This window comes from Stigmatopora argus, chromosome 2 (assembly GCF_051989625.1).
Source record: "Stigmatopora argus isolate UIUO_Sarg chromosome 2, RoL_Sarg_1.0, whole genome shotgun sequence".
NCBI classification, from domain to species: Eukaryota; Metazoa; Chordata; class Actinopteri; order Syngnathiformes; family Syngnathidae; genus Stigmatopora; species Stigmatopora argus.
The window spans coordinates 19,961,889-19,974,491 of NC_135388.1; the positions used below are offsets into that span (position 1 = coordinate 19,961,889).

At 39.4% G+C, this 12,603-nt stretch overlaps 2 protein-coding genes and 1 long non-coding RNA gene across 6 annotated transcripts in view; 2 read left to right on the plus strand and 1 right to left on the minus strand.

Moving 5' to 3' along the window:
* Positions 1–12,603, plus strand: part of samd4a (sterile alpha motif domain containing 4A) — a 55,280-nt gene that overhangs the window by 29,528 nt on the left and 13,149 nt on the right. For all 4 annotated transcript variants that reach the window (XM_077587185.1, XM_077587195.1, XM_077587176.1 and 1 more), the window contains 6 exons: positions 336–422; positions 1,610–1,853; positions 1,926–2,011; positions 2,247–2,365; positions 2,493–2,700; positions 8,314–8,440. In XM_077587185.1, the coding sequence (XP_077443311.1) occupies positions 336–422; positions 1,610–1,853; positions 1,926–2,011; positions 2,247–2,365; positions 2,493–2,700; positions 8,314–8,440 (871 nt within the window). The remainder of the gene's footprint in view (positions 1–335; positions 423–1,609; positions 1,854–1,925; positions 2,012–2,246; positions 2,366–2,492; positions 2,701–8,313; positions 8,441–12,603) is intronic.
* On the minus strand, positions 2,450–6,419 carry LOC144064621 (uncharacterized). Its single transcript, XR_013296846.1, has 3 exons — positions 6,237–6,419; positions 2,846–3,072; positions 2,450–2,683 (listed from the first exon to the last, which is right to left on the minus strand). It is a non-coding gene; the product is annotated as an uncharacterized LOC144064621 (long non-coding RNA).
* slc67a1 (solute carrier family 67 member 1) overlaps positions 8,684–12,603 on the plus strand; it is a 184,722-nt gene continuing 180,802 nt past the window's right edge. The window contains exon 1 of the mRNA XM_077587255.1: positions 8,684–8,715. The gene's annotated coding sequence lies outside the window, so the exon portion shown is untranslated. The remainder of the gene's footprint in view (positions 8,716–12,603) is intronic.

Here is a 12,603-nt window from a genome sequence, read left to right on the forward strand (position 1 = left end):
GCTCCTACAAGCACGTTGGGACGAATTAAACACAGACAAAACCAACGTCCAGAAACTGAACTAATAGGTCCTTGCTCTCTGTTGCAAGCTAGCATCTCTAGCAGATATTGTTAAATGTGTGATGGTATAGAAACTTTTGGGAGGGGAAAAAAGATGAAGATACAAGAAAAGCTAAACAAGATACACACCACACACTATAACATTTCATCTCTGTCCACAAAAGCAATCAAAGAGAGCAGCATCCAAACAGTTTCTTTCTCGACACCTACTCAAGAGATGAATTAGTCTTGATCCTTTGGGTGGTTGTATTTTTATTTTTATTTATTTTTTGACAGAAAGTCACCAAAGGAGCGCGGCACAAGATTGTTATTAGTATTCAAAAGCTGAAAGAGAGACAAAGCCTACTGCGCAGCCTAGAAAAGGTTAGTATTAGCTTGTACTCCGCCTCATGCCCCTGCAACTCTTGTGAGGATAAATTGGAAGGAATGTGACCGAATGAATGATTGACATTTTTGTACAATATAATCTGGGAACAGGTCAACTCTGATTTATGATGACTAGTTAAAGTGCTAAAGGTATCATTTTTCATAATTGAAGGAAAGTATACCTTTTTTTTTTAACTCCCAGCCTGATTTAAAAAAAAAGAAGTAAATTTCTATTATCTATACCCATAGCAGAGCTGCCAACCTCTGCCGATGCCATTTCAGGATTCCCCTTGTCCCATTTCCGGAGTTTATCAGGAGTGAATCCGATTCACGCAAATCAATATGCGCTGAAGTCGCACAAGACTTGTAACTCGGATGATTCACAATGCTATCGTGTTACCAAATTCTTCCAGTTTACAGTGCAATTGAATCAAGATGGCAGAAGCCGTAGTGATGGTGTGAATTTAAATGGGAAATTTGGTACTTTTCCGAAATAGTTGCTTCCCCCAAAAAGTTTAAGTGACAATTTTTGGGGATTTCCGGAGTTTAGGGAGCTTTTCCGAAGTCCAAGCGTTTGCCTTGCATTTCCGGGTAAACTCCTGAAATTCCGGAGTAGTTGGCAGCTCTGCCGTAGTTCTATACCTCCTCTCTGCTAATTTGATCTCAACGGCCAATTCATAACTCCCTTGTGATAAAGTAGTAACCCTTCCTGAGTGGAGCACTATCTGCCTTTTGTCTTACGCCAATTAAGACACATAACATTCAAGACATGAAATTTGTGGAATTGTTTGTGGAAAGCAATGTTTGCGTGTTCAAAGCCTGTTCATTGACTATCAGTGCAAAACTTTGAGAAAACCTAATCCAGAAAGATGTATTGTGAGTCTGAAATCCCATCCCATTTTTCAGACCAAAACAATACAATCGCACACAAAGGCATTCCAAACTCAATGAAGGTTTAACTTTTTCAGAAAAATGTAATTTGTTAATACATTTCCACAGCAAAATCGTTATAAAGACACCCATTGCTTAATGTTTTTGGTTTGGAAACCCCTTATTTTGAGCTAGAAATCAAATTGACCTTTGGACAAATATGTTTTTATGGATATAAAGTAACAAATGATTACTTTTTCCTTTTTTCCTTTTTCCTTGCATCTATTTTGCTCTGTACTACTTCCCACTGCCAGGATGTATTAGAGGGCAGTAATCTGCGTGTACCACTGCAAGAACTTCATCAGATGATCATGACACCTATCAAGGCTTTCAGTGGTGGTGAGGAGAAATCCTTGCAGCGCCCTCCCATGAATCCAGATTCCAAAAGCTCTACACCTGGGTCCCACCTCACTGGAGGAGGTGGAGAAGCTGAGGCAAGCTCAAGTGTCATTGCTGAGGGTGATCTACCAAGTCAGTTTACCCGTGTTATGGGAAAAGGTGAGTTAATGACCTGTTCAATGGGGAAATTGTCACTCAATACAAGTTAATCATTTCCAATCTGTATCTCAGTTTGCACTCAGCTATTGGTGTCAAGGTCAGATGAGGACAACATCAGCTCCTACCTACAACTCATTGACAAGTGTCTTATACATGAGGTAAAAATGGGTTGATACGCATTTTTGTTAATGACATTTTACTAGGTTAGATCTGCTGCATATATATTTTTTGTGGTGGCTAAAACGATACTGAATAATAGACATACAGCGGGCATTTATTTATATGCCTTAAAATTTAAACATAAACTACTTTTGGACATTGGCAACATTGAATTTGACAATCAATTAGACTCACACACCCTACTGAACTTTCTTCTATTCTCTTGCTCATCAGTCCTTTAATGAAACTCAGAAGAAGAGGCTGCTGTCATGGAAACAACAGGTCCAGAGGCTGTTCAGATCCATTCCGAGAAAAACGCTCCTTGACATTGCCGGTTACCGACAACAGAGAAGGTATGTATTTTTTATTCAGTACACTTAACTCACTATTTACAATTTTCAATGTGTTGATTGCATTTTTTTCAATGAACCCTATACAAGGGATAAGAGACAAAACTAAATTTCACATTTTGTCTTGTAGCATTCGTGGATTTGGTCAGTCTAACTCTCTCCCCACCACAAGCTGTGTCGGGAGCAGTGTAATGGCACGTAGAAGCCTTAGGCAGTTCCAAATGCCCTCTAGGAGCTTACCAGGGGCAAGGCTGGGCCTTCTGGGCAGCAGTGGTCTGCTGGGACCCACACCTCGCAGCAGCAGCAGCACACCCACCGGACCTAAACAGGGGAGACAGGTGAGTCATACCAACTGGTAATAAGACAACTGTACACAAGTTAACATCATTGTTGAAATGCCATCAATAGGTTAATGAAGCAAGAAACGCTGTAGTCTTTCATAAAAAAATATTTAAAAAAACACCATTAACCGCAAAAACAAACCTGTCACGTAAGCTCGGGCGTCAAGCGTGGACCGTAGTTGAAGGGAAGCAATCAAGGACAGGGAGTGCGCAAACAAAACTTTGATAAAAGGTGGCAAGGAAATTCAGAAAATAACAAAGATTCTTGAAATCAAATGATAAACCAAATTTGACAGAGAAGACCTGGGGAAATGAGGATCCTGGAACATGGGTTTGCAACGCAGAGCAACGCAGACAATCTGACCAGCACTGAAAAACACACAGGGTTTAAAATGGGTTGACAAGACAATCAGAAACACCTGGGTAACACAAAAGGCAGCAATCACATGGACAGTCCACACAGGGAAAAAGCATAAGAGAAACACCTACCTAAAACTACACTGATCCCTCGTTTTTTTGTGGATAATGTAGACCAAACATCGCAGCGATAACTGAAAAGCTGCAAAGTAGGATCACCCCTATTATTACTACATACTATACTACATGTTTTCGCGCCTATACAAAAATACAAGTAAACGAGCACAATTATCATGAAGTGCATTTATCAAATACGACAGTCATACACATATGAAAAGACTAATGTATTAATATCTAAATACTTTAAATACTGTACTCACAGCAAAAATAGTTCCCCCGCTTGATATGAATCCAAAAAACTGGTTGTTGGGTGTTTTAGTCCAAGTACATTATACTTACAACAAAGACATTCAATTCAATTCAAGTCCTCCTTTACAGTCCAGATCTCTTCTGAAACTTTTCAAACCAATAAAACCACAAGGCTCAACCTCTGGCTGAGGTTCGTCCTCAGTGTCTTCGTCGGGACCTAAGCTATTGTAAAAGGTCTTGGCTCTGCTTCTGATCATGTTGGTATCCAGAGGTACAGTTGTGGTCAAAAGTTTACATACACTTGTGAAGAACATAATGTCATGGCTCAATCAAATAAACTTTCCGAAAACTATTTCAAATTTTCGCACTGAACATTGTTGTCAAAAGTTGATGTCTGCAGACAGTTTGATTGATGTAACAATTTTAATCTCAAAATGTTATTACAATTCCTTCCAATATTATTTAAATCTACTAATATTACACGATAAGCAGTTTTGTGCTCAAACAGAATTCATGTCACCAAAAGTCGATGCCTTTGAAACCAAAGAACTGCCTTAGATGACGCAGGATCCTTAAGTGGCATTTTCAACGCCGATTAAAAATGCTGGAATAGCCACGGCGCGTCTGCCTTCTTGACATTAACTTTTTAAGCTACGTGCCCATTGGGCAGATAACCCATCTATTTTACCTGCCCTAATTTATAACGTAATCGCAAAGACGGATATGGTAAAATATTTTGAGTACCTGTACAAAGACGATCAACAGACGAAATTCAGACCAAATATAAATTAGTGTTAAACCTACATTTATAATATTGGTTTAGATTAATTAAAATGTGTAGTGATGAGTTCAAAATTCAGTGGCCGATGATTAATGTGTTTAGTTTCCGTTCAAAATACTTTTTTAATTGTGAAATAACAGTCTGCAAGTGATGATGTAAGAAAAATTGTGAGCTCTTCATTTTACTTGTTTTTGTTTTTAAACTGAATACAATATTACGTTTCAGTGACCTTTCAACAGTATGAATACAAGAAACATGATATAAAGAAAATATTCAATTTAATTAATTAAAAAAAATGATTTCTTGAAGGTCCACAACCACGTCGCTTCCCTATGGATTTCTTCCTTCCAGCTTTCCTCGAGACAATGCCCCCTTTTTGCTATGGTGAATGGCGTTACTGTGGCATATTGAAAGCCAAATATAAAAATAAGATTATTAAAATTGTTTAGGACGTACCCCAAATTCATCGCGTTACTTGTACTCATAGCTTCTCCTTTCCACTATTTTCTATTCACATATTAGGACTTTTATTTTAAGCACAGAAATACCTGACATTAAGCAGAAATGTATAACATACAGTAGACTACATGTCTTCTGATAGCAAGCCAATTTTTAGGTACCCTCACTATTGCACCCATGTGCAATAGTAAAAGGTCACATTCTTAATCTCTCATCAAAGCATTTCACTTAAATACTCGACTTCATATGAGTTCCAAGAGTTAAAGTTCCGAAAGTGAGTGCAGCGGACACAGAATGGAATTAGTACAAAACCTTCATCACATCCTGTTGAATGGTCATGTTTGCCATCCTCAGTCACTTATATGTGCCAAAGCTGCTGTCATTATCTTTATCTGTAAACTAACTGCTTTGCCTCACTTGATTATCTCACATCTACTATCAGATCAACAGGAGCACTAATAGCCTAAGTAGGAACAGCATGTTTACAATTAAACAAGCAGGTGTTATAAAAGCAAGGAAACATTTGTACTTCTTTGTTCTTGTGACTAGCAATTACCTCGTAACCAGTACTTAATTGGCACCGCTTTTTGACACCGAAGTGAATACAATAGGATTTTTTTTTCAAGTGGTGATTTTATTATCTGGGGGGGAAATGCTTAGCAAAGCTATCTGCCGCAGTATGAAAAAGAAATATCCTCATAAAATCTGGTAACTGACTTTTTACTCCTTCCGGTCTTATTGGCGTCACTTACTTTAGTTCGCCTCTGTTCTTAAGTTCGCCTCTGTTCTTATACATCACCTCATTAAACATCTCTGGCCAATTAAATTTGTCACATAGGTTATGTTGAAGTGATTTCTTGATTTAACAGGATGTGATGTAGTCAGGCTTGGGTGTGATAAGTGAAAATGAACTTTAATAATGCAATTGTTTTTTTTCTTATTTCAACGTGTTCTTTCCTGTAAATTGCATTGACTTTTTGAAAATGACAAAAGGCTAATATATATGATAGCTAATATATATATATATATATATATATATATATATATATATATATATATATATATATATATATATATATATATATATATAATTCAGTACTAGTTCTTGAAACTTATAGAAAGCTGCCTGAACACTCCTCTCTCATAACAGATATTCTTTACAGTAATAATCACTTCAATTACAGGCTACTATGATTGGCATTTTACAAGTTAGGTTCCCCACTGTTTTTCTATTTTAGTTACTGTGCATTTCTAACCACGGCTGGCTATTTAGTAATTGTCACAAAGGTGGAAAAACCCATGTATATGCAGGGGAAAACGTTTTTGTGTGGTTAAAAATAGATACAATATGGAAAAATATTTCCCTGGATGTTTACAATAAATTAGATTGCTAAAGGACAATAGAAATTGGTTCTTTTCTTCATATTACAAGAATACAGGCAGAGAAAAGGGTGTGGTGTTGGCATCTGACAAATGAAGTGAGGTATATGGAACTTGTAGGGAAGTCACCACACATACCATAGACCTTGCGTCAGTGCTCAACACTGAAATAGGAGGAGCTACGGACCTGATTTCGGCTCATCCTGGCATGCTGTCGTCTGGACTGACCCATTTCATCGGAAACTGACGTCTCTTTCGTTCTCTCACACGTACTCATCCCATACAATTGGAGGAAATACCTCAGTTCCTTTTCCCTGTAAATCCCTGTGTGTCTACATTGTAGTTGTGGACTAAGTATACTAGAGATCGACGTGTGTGTCATATTTTGGCAAAGATGTTTGTGAGGGAGGGTGGGTCAAAGACGTACAGAGAGACAGAGTGAGAGAAGCAGTGAGAACAGTGCATAGGCATTTCCTGTTTTTCCCTTGGCCCGCGGCACTGGAGGGCCATGAGGGGGATTGGAAAGGGAGTGAGCGAAGGAGAACTTTTTTGTGTTGGAGGTATCATAGGCAGATTACTGTGCGGCATTTGTATGGTTAGCGTCTGTCAAGTGTTTGTCTGATGGATCTCCAATCAATACCGTTGGAATGATTTTGAAAGAATTGATTTTTATTGAGGCGGCCCGGTGGATCAGTGGTTAGCGAGTCGGTCTCACAGCTCTGGGGTCCTGGGTTCAAATCCAGGTCAGTCCACCTGTGTGGAGTTTGCATGTTCTTTCCGAGCCTGCATGGGTTTCCTCCCACATTCCAAAAACATACATGGTAGGCTGATTGGACACTCTAAATTGCCCCTAGGTATGAGTGTGAATGTGCATGGTTGTCCGTCTCCTTGTGCCCTGAGATCGGCTGGCCACCGATTCATGGTGTCCCCTGCCTCTGGCCCGGAGTCAGCTGGAATAGGCTCCAGCACCCCCCGTGACTCTGAGGATAAAGCGGTTCAGAAAATGAATGATTTTTATTGCACTGACTCCCATAACATCACATAGCAGTTTTAACTTTTTATTTATTTCATGGATTTCTACACCATGTGTCTGTCTGTATTACGACAACCACCGTTATGAAAATCAAAATTTGACCTGTCTTTATGATTTGAATGCCAAGGAATATAAAGCAGCATCACTTGCCAAATGAAACATCCAATAACCAAGAGGTCTGTCTTTCACAGGTTGTTCTCATATCAGCATTAATTTGTGAAGTTCATACAGAAAACTAAATGTCCATAACATTTTGACATTCTTCTGTCACCAAATTAGTGATTTTGACCCCAGATTTCTATTTCGGACACTGTAATTACAAAGTTACCTCAAATTTCATAGATAATATAGACCAGACATGGCCGCAATAATCAAAAATCCGCGAAGTAGCATCCCTATTATATCTACAATAGATGCATGCTTTCACGTCCGTACAATATCACGCAGTGTTAATATTAAACGTTACACAATTGTATGCACATGTAAACACTTGTGTATATATAATAAATGTGTAAATACTTTAAGTAAAGCTCTGACCATAGGTCTTTTCTGCTTAGTTTTAACCCAAAATAATGAAGATGAGACACCTGAGCAATATGATTAGGGTGAAGCGAAGATGATGATTTAGTGCACAGGTTATTGAGAACTTTATCCCAAATCATTTAAATCCTCTTCTGCACAATTGAGAGGTGTCATCTCGTCAGCAGGAGGAGCTTCTGGGGGGTTTGGCGCACAAAGAACACGCTGAAGGGGAGTTGTTACTGCTGTTATTTTTTTGTGCAAATATGGACATGACACCTTCAAAACGATCCCCAAATTCAATGGCACTGACCATGTCATCAATCTCCGGAAAGCCTTTGTTGCATACTGCGTGTCATATTGAAGATCTCTTGCCGATTTTCTCAAAGTACTTAAACCACTTTCTTCATCGTCATAGCCGTAATTTTTTCGGGGGAAATCCAACATTCACTCCGCTCCCCTGTGTCGTCCGACTGTCTTGTCCGACCAGAGAGCTCCATTTTCAGATAAGGCTGACGCCGCCCCAATATAATTTCTTAAATTCTTGATATACCACCTTCCTGTAGGGTCTTTAAATGACTGGTGTTTTGGTGACGTAACTGCTGTCCAGTTTAGGCATACACCAGAGAGCCAACAATTTGTATTTGTTAAAGTTATCTGACGCCATTCTTTCTTCTTCTCTTCTTCAAAATTGTTTCTATATTTTCTTCAGGGTCTGTGGTTTGCTAATCCTGGAGGCAGCAACAGTATGCCGAGCCGAACTCACAGCTCTGTGCAACGGACCCGCTCCCTGCCAGTTCACACAACACCACAAACTATGGTCATGTTCCAACAAGCTGGTAAGAACCTTTTCAGTTTTTTTTCTTCTGGCAGAATAAACCAAACTTGCATTTTCAGTTTTGTCGCAATCAAATTTGCAAAATGAAGCTTTTTGCTTGACACTTTTTTTGCACTATACAGACGCTCCCCTACTTACGAACATTCGAGTTACGAACAACGGTACATACGAATGTCTGCAAATTGCGTTTATGTCGAAAAATGTTCGTAAGTTCGATTTTGTATTGCGCGCCTTTTTTTGGCAATAATAACGAAGCTTGATGCGCGTCAGAAAGTGGTGAGCGTTGGACGTGAATACAACTTGAATCGTTCGACCGTCAGTACCATTTATAAACATAAAGATTGAGCAGCAGGACCCAAATATTGAACGTTGCACAAAGTTTGCAAATCAATTGAATGATGCCATACAGTGCTACCGCATCATTTATGATGGAAAAAAGAAGAAAACTGCAATCGTCATTAGATAGCTTCTTTCGGCCAGTTTCTAGTAAATCTCTCTCTCTCTAATGTATGTATACAGTACTGTATGTATTCTCTCCATGTTATTAAATGTTTTTTTCAGTACAAACCAGTGTGTGTTACTTATACAAGCCTTAAACATACAAATGCACGTATATTGGATTGGATTGGATAACTTTATTCATCCCGTATTCGGGAAATTTCGTTGTTCCAGTGGCAAGAGGGTGAGGATGCAGGAATAGGAAAGGCATTTTAGACATAAATAGATAGGTAATAAGTAGGTCAAGAAATAAATACATGAATAAATATATAATTAAATAAGCGAATTTATATATATTGAAAGTATATAAACCTTCAATATACTTATATAGGCCTTAAACATAAATTATAATACAAAATATAGCACTGAGCAACTTACGAACAAATTCAAGTTATGAACAATCGCTCGGAACCTAACTCGTTCGTAAGTAGGGGAGCGTCTGTACAGTGCCGTGAAAAAGTAAGATTCTGTGTTTTTGCGTATTCATCACACAAAAAGGTTTGAGATCATCAAACCAATTATAGTATGACACAGACAAACCAAGGAAATAGAAAATGTAGTTTCTAAATAATGATTTTATTTACCAAGGCAGAAAAAATTACAAACTTGTCCGGCCCTCTGTGAAAAAGTAATAGTCCCCTTAACCTAATAACGGGTTGTGCCACCTTTTGGCAGCAATAAATGAAATCAAGCGTTTACGATAATTTGTGATGAGTCTTTCACAACGCTTTGGACGAATTTTGGCCCAGTCTTCTGTGCAGAATTGTTTAAATTCTGCAATATTAGAGGGCATGAGCAGCCCGTTTCCGATCACACCACAGAATTTCAATAGGATTTAAATCCGGACTTTAACTTGGCCATTCCAAAACCTTTTGGAGCAATTCAGAGGTGGACCTGCTGGTGTGCTTTGGATTGTTTTCATGCTGCATGCTCCATGAGCACTAGAGTTTGAGCGCAGGAACTGAGGCCCGGAGGTTCTACCTCAAAAGTAGCTGGTAGACAGCAGAATTCATTCTTCCATCAATTACAGCAAGTCATCCTGGTCCCCAGGCAACTAGCAGCCCCAGACCATCACACTGCCACCACCATGCTTCTCTGTTGGTATAGTGTTCTTTTGATGGAATGCTGTGCCGTTTTTTTCCGCCAAATATAACGGGCCGAACACCTTCCGATAAGTTCAACTTTTGACTCATCAGTCCACATAATGTTCCTCTAAAAGAGTGGAGGATCATCAAGATCTTTTTTTTAACAAGCGCAAGACGAGCCTTTATATTCTTCTTGGACAGCAATGGTTTTCGCCTTGGGACTCTGCCATGGTTGCCAGCTTTGGCCAGTGTTTTTCTTATAGTAGAGTCGTGAACATTGACCTTAACTGAGGCCAGCGAGGCCTGCGGTTCTTTCGATGTTTTCTCACTGGGCCTTCGTGGGTTTTCTCTGGGTACTCCAGTTTCCTCCCACATTTCAAAAACATTCATGGTAGGCTGATTGGTCATTCTAAATTGCCCCTAGGTATGAGTGTGAGAGCGAATGGTTGTCCGTCCCCTCATGCTCTGCGCTCAGCTGGCCACTGATTCAGGGTGTCCCCCGCCTCTGGCCCCAAGTCAGCTGGGATAGGCTCCAGCACCCCTACCGTGAGGATAAGGTGGTTCAGAAAATGAATGAATGAATGAAAAAATTAAACACAGTAACTCCAACAATCACCCTTGTTGAAACCTGAAACTCAAGATGACCTGAAAACCACCTTATGTCAGACTATTTGACTTGTAGTGACCAAGATTGACTCTTGGATCTAACAACACAGTTTGTCCTGTGTGACTTGAGTTAGCTTCAGCTGTCTCACATGTACCATAGGAACACTTGACAGAAAACTGGGACTTGTTCCACTTTCTTTCATACCAGTTTCTCATAGGTTGTGAGTGGAGAATGTGTGTGAGAGAGGAAGAGAATGGGGCAGGGTAGGGAAAGCTTGAGCGTCCCACAATGGGGCTCTGTGCAGTGACGACGACTCTCTGGCCCACTTTCCTGCCTGCTCTCTCTCTCTGACCAATTATTTTTCTTGACTATCTCGTCCCTCCTTACTTCCCTCCTGACTCCGCAGAGTCATGCTCACGTAGCACTCCCAACCAAACCCTATTCACAGTCGCCCTCCTTCTGCACATATATGTACAGTATGGCTAAAGTGTTTGCCAGGAAACACATTAATTGAGGTACAATATAGTAAAAGGATGGAATGTCTGTGTCCCAGTTTGTTGTTCTTGGTCTTTGTTCCCAGGATAAGGGGAGTGAGAGAGTATGTGGATGTGTTTTGGAGGGAGTCTGGTCATTGAAGCCTATAAATAGCCTGCTGTGGATGACCGCCTAACTCAGCTTTTCTCTCTGACCACAAGGGATTTTCACTGCCTCGTCTGTATTGAAGACTCAGCTAAAGACTGAATAGCTAGACAGGGTTGCTTGGTTGCACTACCCAAATATATGCCTAACACGCCCTAACTCTTTAACCTCAACCCAACCCTCTCCTAAACATACTTCACTCAGTTCAAGAGCCGAAGCTGTGGCAGTCAACAGAAACTGTTACCTGGGAGATCTAAAAAGGAACACACTGTCTGCAAGATGATAATAATATAGTCATGTGTATACTGTTTTTATAAAACATAGTATGTAAGATCCTTCATCCAGGAGTCACCAAGGCTTGAGTGGCACCTGCTGTCTTGTCATGTGAAGAATAAACACTGCATTTCATCGAGGAGCTACTATTATTTCTTGATTCTAGTTGCGACACTTTGAGCTCTTGCAATGCAAGGACATGTTATTGTCCTATCTCAAACACGGCTGCATTCTTATTTTTGGGTGAACATGAACTGAACAAAGTGTCTTTCTGCCGGATGAACATTTTTATTTGAACACTCATTTTAGCGACTGTGAACAGTTTAAAATGGCAGTTCATTTTCGCTCAGTATGAGGTTTTCCTATAGATGGTCTGAGTATGTGTCTTGAATGTGTAATATAGTTTAATTCAAATGCAGAAAGGGTATTCCATATGAACTCAAGCAGAGGTTACGAACTCAAATTTGTTGGGAATTTGGACGTCAATGGCTGGGAAATGAATTAAAGGCTGGAGTTTGGTAACCAGCATCATTTTGGCCCTGTATTATTTTTTAAATTTGTGTTAGATTATGCTGTCAGATTTTTTTTAAATTTCTAAATGTTTTTCTTTTTAAAAATCTAACAGTCTGTTTACAAGGCTCCATTGTGAGGAGAAGAGTACTTACTGATAAGAAAGATTGTCTATATAAAAGCTGTAATGAGGGTGATAGGCCCTAAAAAGTGGTCTGGCTTTACATGTTTGCCAATTTCAGGTGGTAGGGCCTGTGGTTAAATGAACCCTTTTCTACAAAATTGTATATATACACTGTTTGACTGACAACATATTCTGAAAGCCTGGGGCAGAATCATCTTGGTTACCAAATAGCAGCTTTTAACTAATTTCCTAAATATTGACTTCCAAAAGTTTAAAGTTCATGATTTGCACAGCCTCAAAGGACTTTTGGTACCGAAAATTAGAGTGTAGAATTTTTGCCTACGGTTACATGAAGTTCTCTTCAGATTAAATTGGAGTCAAATCGGAGTCAGTCACCTGCAACTTTTACAATTTTGATTGAGTTCATC